The 23,118-nt window shown below is 42.9% G+C and overlaps 1 protein-coding gene across 9 annotated transcripts in view; it reads right to left on the bottom strand.

Annotated features, from left to right (window-relative positions):
• LOC106561289 (alpha-adducin) overlaps nucleotides 1–23,118 on the bottom strand; it is a 57,636-nt gene that overhangs the window by 7,597 nt on the left and 26,921 nt on the right. For 7 of the 9 annotated variants that reach the window (XM_014125081.3, XM_014125181.3, XM_014125136.3 and 4 more), the window contains exons 2-13: nucleotides 21,373–21,585; nucleotides 20,046–20,208; nucleotides 17,830–17,981; nucleotides 15,784–15,864; nucleotides 14,947–15,096; nucleotides 14,493–14,636; nucleotides 9,411–9,509; nucleotides 8,966–9,133; nucleotides 8,330–8,677; nucleotides 5,643–5,738; nucleotides 5,255–5,347; nucleotides 104–260 (exon numbers count right to left, since the gene is read on the bottom strand). In XM_014125081.3, the coding sequence (XP_013980556.3) occupies nucleotides 104–260; nucleotides 5,255–5,347; nucleotides 5,643–5,738; nucleotides 8,330–8,677; nucleotides 8,966–9,133; nucleotides 9,411–9,509; nucleotides 14,493–14,636; nucleotides 14,947–15,096; nucleotides 15,784–15,864; nucleotides 17,830–17,981; nucleotides 20,046–20,208; nucleotides 21,373–21,567 (1,846 nt within the window). In that variant the 5' untranslated portion in view covers nucleotides 21,568–21,585. The remainder of the gene's footprint in view (nucleotides 1–103; nucleotides 261–5,254; nucleotides 5,348–5,642; nucleotides 5,739–8,329; nucleotides 8,678–8,965; nucleotides 9,134–9,410; nucleotides 9,510–14,492; nucleotides 14,637–14,946; nucleotides 15,097–15,783; nucleotides 15,865–17,829; nucleotides 17,982–20,045; nucleotides 20,209–21,372; nucleotides 21,586–23,118) is intronic. The other 2 variants (XM_014125086.3, XM_014125192.3) reach the window with 1 other exon arrangement.

Here is a 23,118-nt window from a genome sequence, read left to right as displayed (position 1 = left end):
TTAATGGAGAAAAGAGAGTTTAATGGTGAATAAACTGTGCAGTTTTTTCTTCTCTGAGTTGGTCAAACATGACCCAAGAGGTGATCTAGGAGACAGGTCTTACCATCGGGTCCTTTCTGTTTGAGTTCCACCTCCTTGCGGTATTCCTCCAGCTCCTGGTCGAACTGCTTGTTGAAGGGGTTGGGGCCTTTCTGGTTGATGATGACTCTGGGCTGGTACTCCTTCTCTATGATGGCCTTAGACGCTGTCACCAGCTCTCCCTAGTGGTTCAGACAGGAAGGGACACATTGTTGGTAAAAACAGGGCTGTTGTGCGTCAGAAAATTAATATTGTCAGACAATTTTTTAAATCAATGCCAACACTGAGAATTTCTAAGTATGTTAATACTAGTATTTGGCAGGTCAAACCTGTTTTGGTGATTTCTGGTATATCATCAAAATAAATCAATTGCACCACGTTTTTTGGACTTTTTTTTACCTGGTTAGTCCATTGGAAATTAATGTTGAAAGTTTACATTTATATTCCTAAAACTTAAGTTGAAAATGATGCGGTCGCTGCTTTCCCCCTTTTTTTTGTGGCCCCTATCTTGACAGCGGACAGAAAAATATACGTTTTAAAGTACATTTTCTGCAGTTCTATGCATTCGGCCATGGGGACGATACCATTTTTCAATTTTGGAACAAATGTCATTCAATTCTACTAATTTTGCCATGGGGCAGAGATAGATTTTTACAGTTTTAAAGCTAATTTCCTGCAATTCTACACATTTTGCCATGATTTATGCCATGTTAATGATCTGAGTGAGAGTGAGTAACAAAATCAATGGGGGACCCCTGGATGTCAGGGCCCCTGGGCACGTGCCCAACAAGTTTAGGTAACTGGCTAGACTAATTCACCAAATCAAAAAATTGTTAGCTGACGCTGCTAACTGAGTGACTGTCAATAACTGACAAAACAAGAGAAAAACTACTGATACACAACCAAATCTCGAACTTCAACCTTGTGTATTCTACTTTTTAAAATGTTTTAAAATTGATTTCACCTTAATTTAACCAGGTAGGCTAGTTGAGGACAATGGCATTAAAGCTCTTTTGGAGATTAGTTAACAGTGTCCAAAGAAGGGCCAGATGTATACAGAATGGTGTCGTCTGCGTAGAGGTAGATCAGAGAATCACCAGCAGCAAGAGCGACATCATTGATATATACAGAGAAGAGAGTCGGCCTGAGAATTGAACCCTGTGGTACCCCAATAGAGAGTGCCAGAGGTCGGGACAACAGGTCCTCCGATTTGACACACTGAACTCTATCTGAGAAGTAGTTGGTGAACCAGGTGAGGCAGTCATTTGAGAAACCAAGGCTGTTGAGTCTGCCGATAAGAATGCGGTGATTGACAGAGTCGAAAGCCTTGGCCAGGTCGAGGAATACAGCTGCACAGTACTGTCTTTTATCAATGGCGGTTATGATATCGTTTAGTACCTTGAGCGTGGCTGAGGTGCACCCGTGACCAGCTCGGAAACCGGATTGAACAGTGGAGAAGGTACGGTGGGATTCACAATGGTCAGTGATCTGTATATTAACTTGGCTTTCGAAGACTTTAGAAAGGCAGGGCAGGATGGATATAGGTCTATAACAGCGGCAGCTTTCCAATCTTTAGGGATCTCGGACGATACGAAAGAGAGGTTGAACAGACTGGTAATAGGGGTTGCAACAATGGCAGCGGATAATTTTAGAAAGAATAGTAATCATATACTTGTATACGAGCACCATATAAACTGCACACGCACCAAAAACCCTGTTGTTTCGACAAGAGCCAATAAAATCACTAATATCATTAGGGGGGAATATCAGGTTGTATGCGCTGTTGAAACTAACACAACGACAAAAAACGCATGGAAACTGGAGATATTTTTTACATCACTGATTAGAGAACAACCTGCAGTAGACAGTCTGCTACATTTCGGAGTCGCCAAAACGGAAAGAGAAACGCAACACTTATTTGTCAATCTCTCATATCGATATCACGTTGAAATCAATTGCGCGAGAGGGGGAGATTGAGCTGTTAGTTTGAACAGGACGTGCAACAAAAATCACATGGAATCTGGGAATAATGTGTACATCACTGGTTAGAGGACAATTTGTATTTTTAAGTGTTGCATTTTGATTTTGGAATTTCGGTTGTTGATTTCGGGAGGCTGTCATCACGGAAAAAGGGAACAGACCACTTTTTCTGTTAGTTAACATAAATGAATCACGACGCGGCATAGGATATCAACAATGACAATGGTTAGCTGCTATTTAAGTGATAGTTTGACTGTCAAATCCATGTATTGATGTGTGGCCAGTGACTTTTATGAACACCTCAACTCTGCGTTGCAAGTCCTGCTCAACCCAGCCCATGACAAAATCAACAGTACAAAACCAATGATATTGATCTGTTTTAAGCAATACATTTCGTCATTGTGATGACTATAAACTTTTATATTAACGTCACCAATCTGAGGTAAAAAGGATGTGTAATTCCACTACATTTTATGGGGTGAAAATGCAAGCTTGTGTAAGGTAGTAACAAACTGTCCACATTAGGGACATTAGCGCAATATACAATCATTTAAAATAAGGTGCAATATGCAGAAATTGGTCAGCCATTTCCTGGTTTCTGAAATCTTAATAGTTAGCCTAATTTCAGTTTGTGACAAAACAAGCATGTTTTGAGTGTGTGGAGAATCATTTTACCATCTAAACTGCTGTGAAATACTTTTTCCATAACCCAAAATGTTTCATTTTCAGCTGGTGTACAAAACCAAAAGTAAGATACAAAAACGAAACTTAAGAACGCGATGCATAGAAATAGCGCACATAGAACAAATACTGCTTTTTAAGCTTGCTTTCAATAAGAATGACAGATCTATAACTCATTTCTATGTGAATTTGATCAGATCGCCCAGAAAGTTACATATTGGCGCTTTAATATGGCAAAATAATTCAACATGTCAATTTAAGAGGATATACAGTTGAAGTCGTAAGTTTACATACACTTAGGTTTGAGTCATTAAAACTAGTTTTTCAACCACTACACAAATTTCTTGTTAACAAACTATAGTTTTGGCAAGTCGGTAAGGACATCTACTTTGTGCATGACACAAGTAATGGGGGATGAAAAAGGGGGATGCTTGCAAGCTGAAGCACACCATCCCAACCGTGAAGCATGGGGGTGGCAGCATCATGTTTTGGGGGTGCTTTGCTGCAGGAAGGACTGGTGCACTTCACAAAATAGATGGCATCATGAGGCAGGAAAATTATGTGGATATATTGAAGCAACATCTCAAGGCATCAGTCAGGAAGTTAAAGCTTGGTCGCAAATGAGTCTTCCAAATGGACAATGACCCCAAGCGTACTTCCAAAGTGGTGGCAAAATGGCTTAAGGACAACAAAGTCAAGGTATTGGAGTGGCCATCACAAAGCCCTGACCTCAATCATTTAGAAAATTTGTGGGCAGAACTGAAAAAGCGTGAGCCAAGTTAAACAATTTAAAGGCAATGCTACCAAATACTGAGTGTATGTAAACTTCTGACCCACTCTCTACTATTATTCTGACATTTCACATTCTTAAAATGAAGTGGTGATCCTAACTGACCTAAGACAGGGAATTTTTACTAGAATGAAATGTCAGGAATTGTGAAAAACTGAGTTTAAATGTATTTGGCTAAGGTGTATGTAAACTTCTGACTTCAACTGTACATACATTGCCCACTCACAAACTATTGCAACCATGACATTATCTCACTCATTTAACCATATAGCAAGTAACTAAATGCTCTAAAAAAACAATTTAATGGGGCGCCTGAACGTTTGACGTCACTACTAGTATGGAGCATTTCAAAGCAGTCTGGACAATAGTTGTCTTAAATGTTTGTACCTCACCTTGGAGTCCTATGTATGGGGCGATGAAGAACAGGGCAGCATTCAACAGGGCACAACATTGTGGAACATTGAGATAAAAATATATAAAATGGTAAATAAATTGGCTTTTTCTGACATGTGACTTGAAGGAATCACATCAATTCTATTTCTAGCTGCAATGTTCCACAACGGGTGCCTACTGAACATGCCCCAGATATCACACAGAACAACAGAAGAGAGGTGAGAGGTAATGTGAGCGGTCATGGAAGGTCAGGAAGTACCTTTCTAAAAGACTTAGCAGGACTATTGGCCTCTGACAGATCGAGGCTGGCAATAGTGTCCGTACAGTCAGACAGAGGGGCGTCCTGCAATAGTAAACTGAGTGAGGGGGACAGAACCCAGTCCGAGAACACACACACACATTTGATACTGTACGCATAGTCACACACACGCAGCGTTTGTTTCAGGGAGGCGAATTGGGCAGTCTCAAGCGTGATCATGATTAAAACAAATGGCTCTGGATCATGCATTGCAAACACCACAGGAGTGTGTGCAAGTCAAACTACGGAGACACAAACCCAATGCAATGCATAAGGTGTTTACCTCTAGATTTAACGCTATCAAATCACGCAAAACCAAAACGTTACAACTAACAGTGAAGAAAGGTTCAGAGAAAACCAACAGCTCTTTCTCAATTCAGTCCTTCTAAAGACCTTCAATAGTAAAATCTGATCACATAATGCACATTATATTGGTCAGCAGACAAACACTTCAACAATGGCCTCAGCAGTCCTCTCAAAAATCATTCAAATGAAACTAGCAAAACCTCAATAACAAATTATGAATGGGATCCGCCAGAGGTCAAAGAAAGGCAAACCAACAACATGCAAACTCAACTCTGAAGGCATATGAAAGCAATCCGACAGACCTGAAGGCCACCAGTGCTGAAGGCTAACAGCATGTTGGGGTTTGTCATCAAAAGGAGGAGGAAAATCTAAAATCAACCAAAGGAGATGGACACAACCCGGCTTGTGATGCAGCATGAGGTTTACTGAACTTCTGTGGTCAAAGAATAACAAAGTTAACTTAAATGTCAGCGGGGGGTGATCAAGTCAGACCTGGGTTCAAATACTGGAAATCATTCAAATACTTTTAGCCTTTGCTTTGAGCGCAGGGTTTGCAGTTCTGCAACTATTCTATTTGTTCCATTGCTCCAGGCAAGCTCAATCAAACCAAGCTTAAGAATTTGAAATGTGGTCTGACTCAGGGGTAAGCATTTAGGGCAGCATACATATTGCTATTTTTGCAGGGTTTGTCTGGCTGTGAGGTGGGGCAGGGCACAGGAGGGACTCACCTGGACAAAGGAGCGGTCCACCATGCTTCCAGCACACAGCACCTGAGACTCAGGCCCTGCAGTCTTGATGTCCTTAAGGTTCTGCTCTCGGATCTAGAGGGTGGTAGCAGACAGAAAGAGAGGGGTTGGATACGGAGCCACAGGCATGCATTGAATAACACAAAGACAGAAATCCTGATTCTCTACCATTCTTACGAAGTGTGCACTACCACTCATGGATTCAATCTTTTTTTTTGAAAAATCGCTCCAGCCAACACACCAACCTAATGCTTTAAATCCATGATGAACAGTGTATAAGTGCACACTACAGGAGTAGGGCAGAGAGTTGGGACACAAATCAACCCATGTTGAAATAATCGACAGAGTCCATGTTAAAATGGTATCCTACCTTGTTCCTCATCTCCAGCACCTCCTTGGGGTTTGTGTTGAGCGGGACAAACTGATTGGCCACTGCAGCCTGTCGCATCCCTTCCTCATTCGTCCACTGTAATCACCATAGCAACAATTCAAATAAACTGCCAAAAATGATGCTGCCAAAATAACATGAAAAAACAGTCGCAAAATATTTAAATATACAGAATACACAGGCTTTTTCAGGACAATAATAATAGGTCATGCTTTTCAAACTGAAAAAAATTTGAAGGTATGACTAACGGAATTATAAAAATTAACAAATACACCTGGAAGCAGTAAACCAATGATGATACATCTTTTGGCAGGATGGCTCTGTATTTCATAGTTCTAGAAAGTACACACTGAACAGTCCTTTTCAGTATTAAGTTACTGGTATTTTTATGTACTTATCTAACCCCCTAACAGGCATCTGTTATTGAATGTTTCCTCAAAAGACGCACTATCATCATCATTGATACTCTGGCTGTTACTCGTAGACTTCAAAAACTGAGAAACACAAAAAAGAGCAACTGAAGACATCACAAGAAGATGAGAGACCGTGGAAGGGGAGGGGGTGAGGACGTGGAAGGGTGAGGCGATGATGGCACTGGTTTACAGTACAGTAGAAGCTATGTACTGTATGTCGACCAGCGAGCTAGCAGCAATGGATTGAGGCGTGAGAGAGTGGGCATCACCAAGTCATTTCCCAGGCTAACATACAGTAACAGAACAACAGGGATAAAGAGAAAAACACTGACAGACGAGACACTCGTCCACCATTCACTGACTGACAGGATAACTAATTGGAAAAAACTCCAACTTTGTGTTACCCCCAAGAATTGAATTTTATACAAAGTTAAATGGTCCTTAGCTTACGTTTAGTTAAAAGGGGCTGCTATTATGCAATGGTATTTTGATCTACTACTGAACAACTTTCTTATATGACAGCTGTAGAAAAAAAAAAACTCTGGAGCTGTCATGAAGGTAATGAACTGGACTGTTCTGGGAGTTCTTGACAGAGGTGTTTAAACAGAAACGATGGGAAAGCTTAGGCCAGGCTGGAAAGAAAAAGATTGAGCTTTTCATTTTATTTTTATAGATGTGATTAAATGAGCAGCCGCTGAATCTACAGTACTTTTAGCCTTCATGCAAATTTTTATATTTTTCCACCTTTTTTGATGCACTTTCTGGAAAGCATGTTACTATGTATTTTGCCTTGGAGTAGCATAAGCTATGGGTTCTTTTCTGTTTAAGAGATGTTTCAGCTGGGCTGTTAAAGCTGTTAGGTGCCAAACCAAAAACTAGATGAGGAAGAGGCAAAGGGCATCTGGGATGTAGTTAGGAAACATGGGATGGACATGTAAACATGATATACTCACTGATTATGTACCGAGTCTCACAACACAACACTTTCTCCTACTTCCCAGAGGAGGTAATAGTTTCAAAAGTCAAAACGGGTTAAATATCTTGTTTAAAAATAAAAATGTTACTAAACATATTCCCTCATGCAGGGGAACACAAATTAAATGTCATATTATCAGCCCTGGAGATTTGGGAGGTGGTTTGGGATTCAAGAATAGAGGGGGCCGAGTCACAAAAAAGCAGGCTAGACTCATGAGATTCTGATTCCAATTCAATACCAAAAGCAGGGTGGCCTTGCACCTTATTCACTCTGTCTGTGGCTTTAACTATGATGTAATTGGCTGTCTGGCTGAAGAACCAGCTACAAGCGATAGAGGTAACTTCCTCAGTTTCAAAGGTCAAACAATGCTAAAAAAAAATGAAAAAAAGAGGCATGCTAGCTTTGAAGTGCGTCTACAAAAGGGGGACACTGTCTATCTATAATTTAGTGTATGGTTCTATTAGATTAGCTAGTAATTAGTAATACATTGTCATACTCTCATATCAACTGTGGTACAAAAATTGTGTGCAACACCTTAGAAAGGTATGAGGTTTGCTTTAGTAAAATGCATCCTAGGTTTTGTTTGAGTTTAATACTGCACTAACTTCCCTGGGCGTAACAGTTATTAAAGCTACAGATCAGACACACAACACCAGACAGAAAGGAACGAGAATACATCTGTAAAGCAACAGTAGTGGTTGGTTAGCAACATCATCGAGCCACGCTCACTCTGGGCTCATGCAATGCCCCTGTCGCTCCTCCTCCCGGAGAGCACCTACAATGCATCTGACTACTCATGCAACACCGCATGCGCTGGGCTGCTGGGGTGGCACCCTAAAGCCTGAGGGAACAAAGGAAGGAAAGGGGAGGAGTGGGACCAAGATGAGGAATAGAGGGAGGGACCAACTGCTTAAGAGAGTGGTTCGTAGGGAAAACAACTTCTTTAGACAGTAAGATTTAGGAACAAAGAAGTGCATTTTCAAGGGAATGAAAAGGGGTACCAGGATATATAAAATCTCTTAAGCAGTTATTCAAGTCTGGTCTTTGGACTGGCCAGAGAGAGGAAAATAGAGCAAAACTACCACAATGGGAATTAGTTAAATACTGGTCAGAGAGGGTGGTTAGATACATCCAAACACTGGAGCTGTCTGCAGAAGTAGCTATATCACAGGGTCTAAATAGATCACAGGATCCATTTCACCCCAACCTTAGAGTGCCAACCAGCTGCCCTGTCATCAACTAGCTGAACTGTAACTATGAACAATAAGGTAGGCACAGACCAAGCAGTTGGTAATACAGCTTGGCACGCAGACACCGGACGAGAGAGACTGCAGCAAGGGTTTGACGTGATCGTGTGTAATGTTCGTCCACACCTTAGTCTTCGACTTTGGGCTGCCACCATCGGGCCCTTCCTCGTAGGCCTCTTCCGGCCGGCCCAAGTTGAGCCAGCGGGTCTTGTCACGCTGCTGCCTCTGAAAGCTGTGCTTGAGAGGGGAGCGAGAGCCCGAGTCACTGTCCTCGGCATAGGAATAGCCCGTGGCTGAGGGAGCGATCTCTACGTCGCTGCTGAACTTTTTTGCTTTGTCTCGCAGGGCAGGGCACCTGTAGGGGTAGCCTGTCCTGTAACCCTAGAGAAAGAGAGAGACATAGTCAGTTAGAGGGTTTTTTTATGAAAGGGGATATCAAATATTGTTGATAGTAATCTACAGTATTAATAATTATATTTCACATGAAAACCTGTCAACTGTAAGAAAATATTATCCTGGTAGTCTTATATCTGTTTGTACCGTCTTACCAACTCCTACGGTCAAACAACATTTGGCAATGACCATAGGAGTTGGCAAGACAACAAACAGATCTGGGACCAGTCTAGGAAAAGGTATCATTACTCTCAAGACTAATAGATGAATTCCTACCAGGTTGTCCAGCATCCTCATGTAAGCCTCAAACTCCTGCTCCCCGACCAGCCACTTCGGGTGTGTGGAGCCCTCGACATGCTCAGAGCACCGTGGCCGGAATTTGTACTTAGCAGGGTCCAGCATCACCAGGTTACCAGGTCCTCCAGCACTGGCTAGGGTGCGCACCTGGAAACACACACAAACACATAGTCCCACAAAGTAATTCAGTCACAGACACGATCATGTCACATGCAGAAGGAAGTTTTGTGTTGGGTATATGTTGTGCTTTGATTTCAAATGCTCAGAGAGTTGGCATCTTGCCTGAGAGTAACAGTATAACCTCCTCTTTATAATAATACAATATGATGCATCATTGATCAAGACCAGCCGCAGAGACGAGGCCCTGGAGCAAATTCTCACAGAAATCAAGTTTGGTCTGAAAACGGTCAGGAAAGTGTCCTACCTGGATCTCACATGCAGTGACCAGGTTGTGGATATAGTAGAAGGCTTCCTCCACAGTCTCCCCAACAGACACCAGACCATGGTTTCTCAGGATCAGAACCTAGAGGACAAATAACATCCAAACTCAGTGTACCCTCATACTCTGTCCACTCTCTCACACAGACACTTGGGCCAGTTTCCACAGACAGATTAAGCCATGTTGTGACTGCCCTGAATTTGTCTGAACCGTCCCAGTGCTTCTCCTGCTGATGGGGTGCTTCCGCTTTAATTCCCTATTAAATAGCCAGCATCAGCTATGCAAAAGTGGGTTGTGATATTGGGCGAGAGACGAAGTGTTCAAAACTCAGCTTGGAAACGTGTTCATACCCAGTTTGTTTTGTTGTATTTAAAAGTTTGTACTGTAGCTGTGTCGCAAGATAAACCAGTATCGGATCTACTTATGTCCATTGTTGGACTACCGATCTACGTTGGTCTCAGCTGTTCTCCTTGGCCTTTCTCCGCTGGAGATCTGTTGGCGGATTGGATTGCTATCATCAAGCTGTCCACTCAAGAAAAAAAAAAAATGTCAGTCAACCTACCAGGTTGCATAGGAATTAAATCATCAACATGAATTGATCACATATTTACTAGCGCTGCAGAAATTTGCTTATAATCAGTATCCAAATCCATAGGATGTAGTGATCACAATATAATAGCCATATCTAGGAAAACCAAAGTTCCAAAGGCTGGGCCTAATATAGTGTATAAGAGGTCATACAATAAGTTTCGTTGTGATTCATATGTTGATGATGATGATGTAAAGAGTATTTGCTGGTCTGTGGTGTGTAATGAGGAGCAACCAGACGCTGCACTTGACACATTTCTGAAATTGCTTATTCCAGTTACTAATAAGCACACGCCCATTAAGAAAATGACTGTAAAAACTGTTAAATCCCCTTGGATTGATGAGGAATTGAAAAAGTGTATGGTTGAGAGGGATGAGGCAAACGGTATGGAAAATAAATCTGGCAGCCCAACTGATTGGCAAACGTACTGCAAATTAAGAAATGTGACTAAACTAAATAAAAAAATAAACCATACTATGAAACAAAAAAATTATATAAAGAGTGATAGTAAAAAGCTTTGGGGCACCTTAAATTACATTTTGGTTAAAAAAGACAACTCGGCTCCTTCATTCATTGAATCAGATGGCTCATTCATCACAAAGACCACTGATAATGCAAACTACTTGAATTACTTTTTCATTGGCAAGATAAGCAAACTTAGGCATGACATGCCAGCAACAAACGCTGACACTACACATCCAAGTATATCGGAACAAATTATGAGAGACAAGAATTGTACTTTTGAATTCCATAGTCAGTGTGGAAGAGGTGAAAAGGTTATTGTTGTCTATCAACAATGACAAGCCACCAGGGTCTGACAATCTGGATGGAAAATGACTGAGGATAATAGCAAACGATATTGCCACTCCTATTTGCCACATCTTCAGTTTAAGCCGACTAGAGAGCCCTCAGACCTGGAGGGAAGCTAAAGTCATTCCGCAGCCCAAGAATAGTAAAGTCCCCTTTACTGGCTCAAATAGCTGACCAATAAGCCTGTTACCAACCCTTAGTAAACTTCTGGGAAAAAAAATGTGTTTGACCAGATTCAATGCTATTTCACAAGAAACAAATTGACAACATAATTTCAGTATGCTTATAGGGAAGGACACTCAACAAGCACAGCACTTACACAAATTACTGATGATTGGCTGAGAAAAATTGATGATAAAATTATTGTGGGGGCTGTCTTGTTAGATTTCAGTGCAGCTGAATTATCAATAATAGTCTGCTGCTGGAAAAACTTGCTTTATGGCTTTACACCCCCTGCTATAATATGGATGAAGAGTTACTTGTCTAACAGAACACAGAGGGTGTTCTTTAATGGAAGCCTCTCAAATGTAATCCAGGTAGAATCAGGAATTCCCCAGGGTAGCTGTTTATTTTTACTAACGACATGCCACTGACTGAGTAAAACCAGAGTGTATGCGGATGACTCAACACTATACATGTCAGCTACTGCAGCATTTGAAATGACTGCAACACTTAAAGAGCTGCAGTTAGTTTCAGAGTGGGTGGCAAGGAATAAGTTAGCCCTAAATATTTCTAAAACTAAAAGCATTGTATTTGGAACAAAACACTCACTACACACCAAACCTCAACTAAATCTTGTAACAATTAATGTGGAAATTGAGCAAGTTGAGATGACTAAACTGCTTGGAGTAACACTAGATTGTAAACGGCCATGATCAAAACATATTGATGCAGTAGTAGCTAAGATGGAGAGAAGTCTGTCTATAATAAAGCGATGCTCTGCCTTCTTAACAACACTATCAACAAGGCAGGTCCTACAGGCCCTAGTTTTGTCGCACCTTGACTACTGTTCAGTCGTGTGGTCAGGTGCCACAAAAAAGGACTTGCAATTGCAATTGGCTCAGAACAGGGCAGCACGGCTGGCCCTTGGATGTACACAGAGAGCTAATATTAATAATATGCATGTAAATCTCTCCTGGCTGAAAGTGGTGGAGAGATTGATTTCATCACTACTTTTATTTATGAGAGGTATTGACATGTTGAATGCACCGAGCTGTCTGTCTAAACTACTGGCACACAGCTCGGACACCCGTGCATCCCCCACAAGACATGCCACGAGGTCTCTTCACAGTCCCCAAGTCCAGAACAGACTATGGGAGGCACACAGTACTACATAGAGCCATGACTACATGGAACTCTATTCCACATCAAGTAACTGACGCAAGTAGTAAAACTATATATATAAAAAATAAAAAAGATTAAAAAAAATACCTTATGGAACAGCGGGGACTGTGAAGCAACACAAAAATTGGCTCACACGATAACATACGCACTATACATACACACACATGGATTTAGTACTGTAGATATGTGGTAATGGTGGAGTAGTGGCCTGTGGGCACACAGTGTGTTGTGAAATCTGTGAATGTATTTTAATGTTTTTAAAATTGTATAAACTGCCTTAATTTTGCTGGACCCCAGGAAGAGTAGTTGCTGCTATGGCCGCAGCTAATGGGGATCCATAATAAATACAAATACGTGTTGTGTTTCTAGAACGTAGAAAACAGTAAACAAAGAAACCCCCTTGAGTGAGTAGGTGTGTCCAAACTTTTGACTGGTACTGTATGTAAATAAGGTATTTCAATTTTACATTTGCAAAAAATTCCAAAAATAATTTTTTTGCCTTGTCATTATGGGGTATTGTGTGTAGATTGATAAGGAACATTTTTTATTTAATCAATTTTAGAATGATGTACCGTAACAAAATGTGGAAAAGTCAAGGCATCTGAATACTTTCCGAATGCACTGTAAGGATCGACGCTGGAGACGAGAAGAAGGTACAGGCAGTGAACTTTTAATAACCGCGGACAGAAACAGAATACGGACAGCGTCTGGGCAGGGGAAACGGAAATTACAATAATGCTGACACGGGGTTGAAACAGACAGATATAGGGAAGGCAATCAAAAATGTGAAGAAGTCCGGTGAGTCCAATGAGCGCTGATGCACGTAATGATGGTGACAGGTGTGCGTAATGAGGCAGCCTGGGAGAGCAGGAGCAGGCGTGACAGTACCCCCCCCCCCGTCTAGGGGCGCCACTCGGAGTCCCACCTGGGCGAGCTTGATGGGCCGGCCGAGGCATGTGCGCTGGACAATCAGGCAGAGGCGTGGGAGCCCGACCAGCCGGCTGAGGCGTGGGAGCCCGACCAGCCGGCTGAGGCGTGGGAGCCCGACCAGCCGGCTGAGGCGTGGGAGCCCGACCAGCCGGCTGAGGCGTGGGAGCCCGACCAGCCGGCTGAGGCGTGGGAGCCCGACCAGCCGGCTGAGGCGTGAAGTGGCATGGGAGCCCAATGAGCCAGCTGAGGCATGACGTGGGATGGGAGCCAGACAACCCAACCGGGGCAAGGACATTTCGAGCCAGCTGAGGCACCACCGGTTCCATAGGCGGCAGCACCCGGACCCAAAATCACCAACAAAACAAAAACCTCCCTGATGCCTCGTATAGCGGTGTCAGTATTCTGTAAGGATCATCGCTGGAGACGAGAAGCAGGAACGGAGTGAACATTTAATAACCACGGACAGGGACAGAATACGGACAGCGTCTGGACAGGGGAAACAGAAACTACAATAATGCTGACACGGGGATGAAACAGACAGATATAGGGAAGGCAATAAAAAACATGAAGGAGTCCAGGTAAGTCCAATAAGCACTGATGCGCGTAATGATCATGACAGGTCTGTGTAACGAAAGGCAGCCTGGTGCCCTCGAGCGCGAAAGAGGGAGAGCAGGAGTGACATGCACAGTATGTCTATTGTTGGACTACCGATCTACGTTGCTCTCTTCTGTTTTCCTTGGCCTTTCTCGCTGGAGATCTGTTGGCGGATTGGATAGTCTGACTGACTACCACTTTTTTGCATACGGTAATTCATTTGTTTTGGGGTGATATATACTGTGTTGGTTTATGTGTTCAGTTTCTGATACTCTTTATTGCGTGTGGAATGGGAGTTTATTGCAATCTGATTGTATGAATGAGATTGGTTTTACGCACAACTTAATGAAAGGACAATTGCGCGACTGATGTCACTTGGGTCCACTGCACTCCTTTACCAGGCTGGACTTTTTTTCATGCCCGAGTTACGGGACATTTACCAGTGAACCAAGGTTGTTATCATTTGTGACTTATTCTGATTGGGTGATTTGTGATAATACAACAAATGCAAATTTCCAATGTGTGAAGGATTTATGGAAAGTGAATTTCCATACTGACTTTTACATGAGTCCTTTGTATTGGTGTAGACTTGACGGACTGGACGGGACTTATTCCCTCACAAACAAAACGGAGAAATCAATATTTTCTCTGGTAGGCAAAACCTACCTGGCACCCCTAACAAACAATAACCTCAAGTCAAAACCGTTACAATGTGCGCACGCACACTTGCAGCCAATCCCAATTTATTACCTAACCCTCCCTAGCCAGGCCCTCATCCTTTTGAACCATTCTTCTGGTACCTTGCTGGTTGGCCCCAGGTTCTTCTGTATGAGGACGTTCTCCTCTTTGTCTATGAGGATGCCGTGGTAGTCATGGTAGGCCACCTCCCCCAGGGTCAGGGCCTCTGGAGAGATGGGTAACAGGCCACACTTCATGGCCGACACCTGAAATACAACACACAGACAGACTGTAATTATCTACCACTACAGATATGGGGTGCTGTAAAACTAAACCACAACAGCTGACTTGGTAGCAGCAGTATTTCACGATTTTTCAAATTTGTTCTAGCTCGCTTGATACACTGGGTGGGCAGAATTTTCACCAATGGAATGATGAGCTAAAATGGATGTACCTAATACTATAAAGTTTATAAGAGCATAAAAATGCTAAAGTTCCATAGATCTGTAGCAACCGGGCAGAGACAGGAAGTTAGGAACTGGTCAGGTTTGTATGAGGGGGGGGCTTATTTCTTACTGCAGCTCCTGCCGGTGTGTGGACGTGTACAACGCACTTGACGTCTGGCCGGGCTGCATAGATGGCTGAGTGGAGAGTGAAGCCAGCCTGGTTGACACCTAGATTGGTGCTCCCCCGGTCCACAATCTCCCCTTGTATATTCATCTTCACCTAGGATGGGACACAGAATTAAATAGATAGGATGCATTATTACATAGCTCTATGGGATAGGACCAGACAAGCAGCGGTGAGTCAATGCCTTATGACTGAAAGCCTAGAGAAATTAACAATCTAAAAGTTAACTAAAACAAAAGGTAATACATCTGGGATCATTCACTTAAATAGTGAGTCGATGCCCTGTGACTTATCTTACGATGCTAGCCTGAGTCCCAGATCTAGTTGTTCGGTCTTGCAAACTCTAGCCAAACTTGATACAGGAGTTGGTAAGACAGCACAAACGGCACTCAGGCTACAGTGACACTGCCTGTCAGTGAAATGAACAATGTAAAAAGATGAAACAGGCAGATGGGAAAAGGGTTGACGGCAGCGTCGGCCTTGAAGGATCTATGAGTCAGTATAACACAAGACAAGTGTTATATCTCCAGATTACAGTATACACTAGACAGAGATGGAATGACCTTAACGTCTCTAGTACGGTTGGAAGTTGATAAACGTAATGCGTTCAGAAGCCCAAAGCCAGATAATATATTCAAATAGGCAGGTAAAATGACAATCACTTATTTAAAATGCATTTAGCACAACATAAGATGTACATTTTTTTTCATTAGTTCACAGTGATATCATACATTATGCAGGCAGCTGTGTTAAGAGTGAGAGACACTGGGGGAAGAAACTTACCAGACTGGAGGCGGAGACTTCACTGTACAGCAGCCCAAAAGGGACAACAATGAACCTCTCCTGATCTGAATTCACCCTGACCTGGAAGAGTACAGATGGTGGTCTTAACAAGTTACACAGTACCAAACAAACAAGCCTAAGGAATTACCCCAAATGGCTTCCATGCATACAGTTGAAGTCGGAATTGACATACACTTAGGTTGGAGTCATAAAAACTCGGTTATCAACCACAACACAAATGTATTTTAGGACATCAAAGTAGGACATCTACTTTGTACCTGACAAGTCATTTTTCCAACAATTGTTTACAGACAGATTATTTCACTTATAATTCACTGTATCACAATTCCAGTGGGTCAGAAGTTTACATACTCTAAGTTGACTGTGCCTTTAAACAGCTTGGAAAATTCCAGAAAATGATGTCAAGCTTCTGATAGGCTAATTGACACCAGTTGGAGGTGTACCTGTGGATGTATTTCAAGGCCTACCTTCAAACTCAGTGCCTCTTTGCTTGACATCATGGGAAAATCAAAAGAAATCAGCCAAGACCTCAGAAAAATGTTTTGTAGACCTCCACAAGGAGGTCTGGTTCATCCTTGGGAGCAATTTCCAAACGCCTGAAGGTACCACATTCATCTGTACAAACAATAGTACGCAATTATAAACACCATGGGACCACGCAGCCGTCATACCACTTAGGAAGGAGACGCGTTCTGTCTCCTAGAGATGAATGTACTTGGGAAAAAAAGTGCAAATGAATCCCAGAACAGCAGCAAAGGACCTTGTGAAGATGCTGGAGGAAACAGGTACAAAAATGTCCACAGTAAAACGAGTCCTATATCAACATAACCTGAAAGGCCGCTCAGCAAGGAAGAAGCCACTGCTCCAAAACCGCCATAAAAAGCCAGACTACAGTTTGCATCTGCACATGGGGACAAAGATCGTACTTTTTGGAGAAATGTCCTCTGGTCTGATGAAACAAAAATATAACTTTTTGGCCATAATGAGCATTGTTATGTTTGGAGGAAAAAGGGGAACACCATCCCAACCGTGAAGCACGGGGGTGGCAGCATCATGTTGTGGGGGTGCTTTGCTGCAAGAAGGACTGGTGCACTTCACAAAATAGATGGCATCATGAGGCAGGAAAATTATGTGGATATATTGAAGCAACATCTCAAGACATCAGTCAGGAAGTTAAAGCTTGGTCACAAATGGGTCTTCCAAATGGACAATGACCCCAAGCATACTTCCAAAGTTGTGGCAAAATGGCTTAAGGACAACAAAGTCAAGGTACTGGAGTGGCCATCACAAAGCCCTGACCTCAATCCAATAGAACATTTTGGGGCAGAACTGAAAAAGCTTGTGCGAGCAAGGATGCCTACAAACCTGACTCAGTTACACCAGCTCTGTCAGGAGGAATGGGCCAAAATTCACCTAACTTATTGTGGGAAGCTTGTTGAAGGCTACCTGAAGCATTTGACCCAGGTTAAACACTTTAAAGGCAATGCTACCAAATACTAATTCAGTGTATGTAAACTTCTGACCCACTGGGAATGTGATGAAAGAAATAAAAGCTGAAATAAAATCAATCTCTACTATTATTCTGACATTTCACATTCTTAAAATAAAGTGGTGATCCTAACTGACCTAAGAGAGGGAATTTTTACTAGGATTAAATGTCAGGAATTGTGAAAAACTGAGTTTAATAGATTTGGCTAAGGTGTACGTAAACTTCCGACTTCAACTGTATAAGTATACATACAATAATGCAGTAGTTAGTATTCTCACACATTTGATGGTTCATCTGTATAACGCTTACTCAGCTAATCTAACTAACCTAGCCAACCCCACATTTCCATAATGAGCTTTCTGAAGATATAGTCTGCAGATAAAGTGCTAAGCAAGCACTACATTATACTGCAGTGGGGAAAAAAATATCCTGTCCTACATACCACTTCGGGTGTTTCCTACTGACTACATGTCAGCTTCAGTGATATACAGTATTACTAGAGGGGTAAGATGCCTACAGTATAAGATGCCTCTTACGGTTAAGTGGTTGTAGATGAGCTGGGACCAGCCAAAGAGGTCTGTCAGGCGGTAGAAGGCGGCTAGCTTACAACGAAGTAGTTTCTCTCCTTTCTCATAGGAGATAGAGTCAGATCCACGCAGGTCATTCACTGGAGTTACCATACCCAGACCTAGAGAGGGAGAGAGGGAGACGCTTTGGCAATATGTACGTTGTTACATCATGCCAACAAAACAAATTGAATTGAGAAAGAGAGAGACAGAGGAACATTCTCACTTACCTCGGTTAAAAAAAAATAATGTGTTTATTTTGGCATAAACAAAGTGTTTATAATTACCAAAGCTTCTATAATTACAAAGCCTGAAGTTTCCCTCTACTACAACACTACTACCAACCTCTGATCTCAGTGGAGGCCATCTTGGACTGAAGGGACCTACTAATCTGGTCACATGACTATCAGTGGAAGTGCTAGACAACATATGCATAAAGTTTAAACACATCTACGCAGCATGTAAGTTGAGGGTAACAGACACTGGATGGGGTATATGGTATGTAACAGACCAGTGCACTGCTAACTAGCTTGTGATTCTACATAGGTTAGCTACATTACTTACTCATGTTGAGGGCAGTCATGGCTCCCTGGGGTGCTGCAAGGTACATGCATCACATATAGCTAATATAGAGCGCCATATAAACTCAGCAAAAAAATAAAACGTCCTCTGTCAACTGTTTGTATGAACATAACAAGATTCAACAACTGAGACAAACTGAACAAGTTCCACAGACATGTAACTAACAGAAATGGAATAATGTGTCCCTGAACAAAGGGGGGGGGGGGGGGGGGGTCAAAAGTAACAGTCAGTATCTGGTGTGGCCACAAGCTGCATTAAGTATTGCAGTGCATCTCCTCCTCATGGACTGCACCAGATTTGTCAGTTCTTGCTGTGAGATGTTACCCCACTCTTCCAGCAAGGCACCTGCAAATTCCCGGACATTTCTGGGGGGGGAATGGCCTTAGCCCTCACCCTCCGATCCCAGACGTGCTCAATGGGATTGAGATCCGGGCTTTTGCTGGCCACGGCAGAACACTGACATTCCTGTCTTGCAGGAAATCACGCACAGAACGAGCAGTATGGCTGGTGGCATTGTCATGCTGGAGGGTCGTGTCAGGATGAGCCTGCAGGAACGGTACCACATGAGGGAGGAAGACGTCTTCCCTGTAACGCACAGCGTTGAGATTGCCTGCAATGACAACAAGCTCAGTCCGATGATGCTGTGACACACCGCCCCAGACCATGACGGACCCTCCACCTCCAAATCGATCCCGCTCCAGAGTACAAGCTTCGGTGTAACGGTCATTCCTTCGACGATAAACGCGAATCGTCAGTGAAGAGCACTTTTTGCCAGTCCTGTCCAGCGATGGTGGGTTTGTGCAACGTTGTTGCCAGTGATGTCTGGTGAGGACCTGCCTTACAACAGGCCTACAAGCCCTCAGTACAGCCCCTCTCAGCCTATTTCGCACAGTCTGAGCACTGATGCAGGGATTGTGCGTTCCTGGTTCAACTCGGGCAGTTGTTGTTGCCATCCTGTACCTGTCCCGCAGGTGTGATGTTCGGATGTACCAATCCTATGCAGGTGTTGTTACACGCGGTCTGCCACTGCGAGGACGATCAGCTGTCCGTCCTGTCTCCCTGTAGCGCTGTCTTAAGCGTCTCACAGTTTGGACATCACAATTTATTGCCCAGGCCACATCTGCAGTCCTCATGCCTCCTTGCAGCATGCCTAAGGCACATTCACACAGATGAGCAGGGACCCTGGGATCTTTCTATTGGTGTTTTTCAGAGTCAGTAGAAAGGCCTCTTTAGTGTCCTAAGTTTTCATAACTGTGACCTTAATTGCCTACAGTCTGTAAGCTGTTAGTGTCTTAACGACCATTCCACAGGTGCATGTTCAATAATTGTTTATTGAACAAGCATGGGAAACAGTGTTTAAACCCTTTACAATGAAGATCTGTGAAGTTATTTGGATTTTTACGATTTATCTTTGAAAGACAGGGTCCCGAAAAGGGGACGTTTCTTTTTTTGTAGTTTTTTGCTGCGTTTACATTCAATTAAAAGTATCCCAAACGTCTCCTCGAGTACCCCCAGACAGTCTACTTACTTCAAAAGTATTTAAAAAGGAATCATAGTGGTAAGAACTGAAGACACAGGACAGGATTATACTGTATATTACTCACTCATGTTGAGTGCAGCCATGCCTCCCTGGGGTGCTGCGGGGTACATGGTGGGGATACTGGTGGTCATGAAGTCAGCTATCTGCTGCAGGGCCAACAGGCTGGTGGGGGTCTTTCCCCTCTTCAGCTGGTCATGGATCATCGTATCCAGCTCATCACAAAACGCCTGGGGAGTAAAGTAGACAGTAACAGTCAATAACAGACAGACAGAAAGACAGACAGACACACAGCCAGAGAGTCACATAGTCGGAGACAGACACTGAAGGGTCAGGACACGTCACCGCACACATATGCATCAATACACTACCACCGTCGCAGAGTTGACATTCACACAGACAGATGATGAAGGGTCAGGGCAGGACAGAACGCGCCAATATACTGTCGTATTCACTGATGCATTCTAATACTGTCACTGGCTGGCTATTGTTAGTTAATCTATTACAGGATCCATGGTTACTCTTAAATCAAGAGTGATCTGAATTAAAAAGGGCCTCTACATTATGTCTGCCTGTGTTCTCTCACTGTCGCTGCTTGACAATGTCACAAGTAAGTCTGAAGTGCCGCATTGCAAAGAGGAGATAGAGAGGCTCCAAACTGAAACAATGTTCGTAGGAATAGCCAAGTATATTACAGAAGCGCTGACTAGCCATTACTGAACTAAACATTCCCACTGTCCCAACAGCAGCTATGAGAGATAACAAAAAAAGTATCTGCTCCTCACTCTGGTCCTGTATATTTCATACTGTCTTGACATGACGAGAACTTAAGGGAGAATATCATGAACTCCACCCTTGGGTTACCCTCTCAGCTGCTGTCGGTGTGTGCACACTTTCTGCATGTGTGTATGTGCGTGTGTCATTGCTGCCCTGAAATAGCTCATCTCCTCTCTGACCCATATAAACTCATTCAGACTAGAGTGCGGAGGCCTTATGGCTCTCTGCCTATCCCTAGACCCTGATCCATCCATCCAACACTGCACAGCATAATAAAAAGACTGTCTTTTTTCCAGCTCTATAAGGGCTGGTGTATAAATATTTCGTTTTTATACATATATACTGGGCTTAAACTGAGCGTTGAGGGAACAGTAGTGTGTTCGAGAAAGACAGAAACTGTTGATCAGTGTTAAGTGGTTATACCATGTGATAGTGGAGAGGGTGATACAGCCCTACACAAAGAGGCTATTCAATTGGAAATAACAAAAGGTGTTCTTATATTCTTATGTTGGTGACATTACATTAAGACATAAGATAGAAAAGGAGTAGCACTGCATACTGAGTGTGTGTTTGTGAGAATGTGCATTTGCATGCGTGTGTATGATAGCCAGTCCTACCGGGCTCTGCAGGATCATGGAGACCCTCTTCCTCTGCTCCATCATGTTGAAATCCTGTCTGAGGTCTGGAGCCATGTTTCTCTCACGCCGGTACTCTAGGCTGCTTTCATCCACACGGTCAAAGTAGCGCTCCTTGTGGGGGGCGGTGGTGGGAGGGAGGGCAGTCACTACCCCAGCTCCTGAGTCACCGTTCATCACCAGGTCTGTTGGCTCCTGGAGATGCCAGGGAGAAAAGGTCAGAGGTGAGATGTTAGAACATGGGTCATGTTCAGTTGCGACCCGTCATTCAGGGCAGGTGGGGATGTTATTTGGGCATTAGTAAGTGTCACATCAGTTTGCAAACAATGTAAAAAAGAAAAAGTTACAAATATTTGAGTTAATAAAGCCGCATACAAAACATACATCTGTTTTTTGCTTTCTTGAGTAAGTCGGCTCCAAAATGCAGGTGTTTCAGCCTAGCTTAGTGCTTTCTGTGGTGGTGAAGGGGTAGCCAGCGGAAAATACGGAGGGTAGAGGTTGGTAATGTTCTCTAGCTGCGTCGTGATTGGCTCAGTGTTCTGTCACTCATGGGGACACTACGACAAAACGTATCAGTGATCGGCCACTGGACAAACATTACACAACAAGGTGAAAATCGCAAATTCAACAATGAGTGTGTTGAAGGAATCAGTGGCTAACTGCAAGCATTGCAAAGCAATTACTAGCCTGCTATTCAGTGGAGTGGGTGTGTGGTCCAAGTCTGGGTTTAAGGGTCTCTTTTCCAAGCTTAAAAGGATAAACATTCAACATTGGCCATGCTGTCAATGCAGCCTGATTTCTGCCGCACTCAAAATAACTTCCTGTTCAAGTAAGCACAGCACAACAAGGTGAGTCAAAAAATGTATTGTATTCTGCAGCAAAAATGATGTAATATGCCAGGGAGATAGTATTACTTTCTCAGCTACAGTATACATAAGTGTATGTCATATAGTAAGCTGTTAGTAGGTCATGTGCCTCACTCTAATCTTTTGGTCCCTTTTCCCCTCATAATTCAGCCTACTGCTCTGAATATTGTAAGAGCTTTCATTGTCTGCTTATATGCTCCTTTCTGACTTGGTGTACAGGGATAATACTGTAAGAATGGCCCATGTTTTTAGTTCTGTTGCAGTACATTTCAAAAGTGCTGAACAAATACTTATATTGACTACGTCCATCCTAGCTCGCTCATTAATGTATTAATCTAAATTACAGATTGCCTCTTATCCGCTCGTCGTCCCCTTATGCCATAGTTTGTACATTTTCAATTGTCAGTAGAAACCACATTTGTTTAAGCAAGTCAGCCATATCAGCTATGTTTTTTTAAAGGCAGTAAATGAGGCTGAATTTACTGTTTCACTGCCAGACAAGGCTCCGCTGACAGCCAGGTGTAGCAGTGAACTCTGTGGGGACAGCTTTTTGTAGGCACTGTTTGTCACCGTTACAGTGCAATTCATGTATTGTTTAGTGTTGTGGTGTGGATTTGCTGGCATCGATCTAAAACATGTATTTCTTTAGTTTGCCCCACCAAGATTTACATGCTAAAATCGCCACTGGTCATGTTTATTAAGGTACGCTGTCAAAAAACGTTTTCAAATGTACGATGAAAATGAGCATTTCTTAACAATCCTGGTTTCATCGAAGTAATCAGTTTAATATCACACAGTCACACTAGACTACTGGGTGTATGCCACTGCCTCAGAATTTAAAATGTGCACGTCACACTTGCTG

Source organism: Salmo salar, chromosome 01, assembly GCF_965601325.2.
Source record: "Salmo salar chromosome 01, fSalSal1, whole genome shotgun sequence".
Classification (NCBI taxonomy): Eukaryota; Metazoa; Chordata; class Actinopteri; order Salmoniformes; family Salmonidae; genus Salmo; species Salmo salar.
This window is presented reverse-complemented; position numbering and strand designations above follow the sequence as displayed.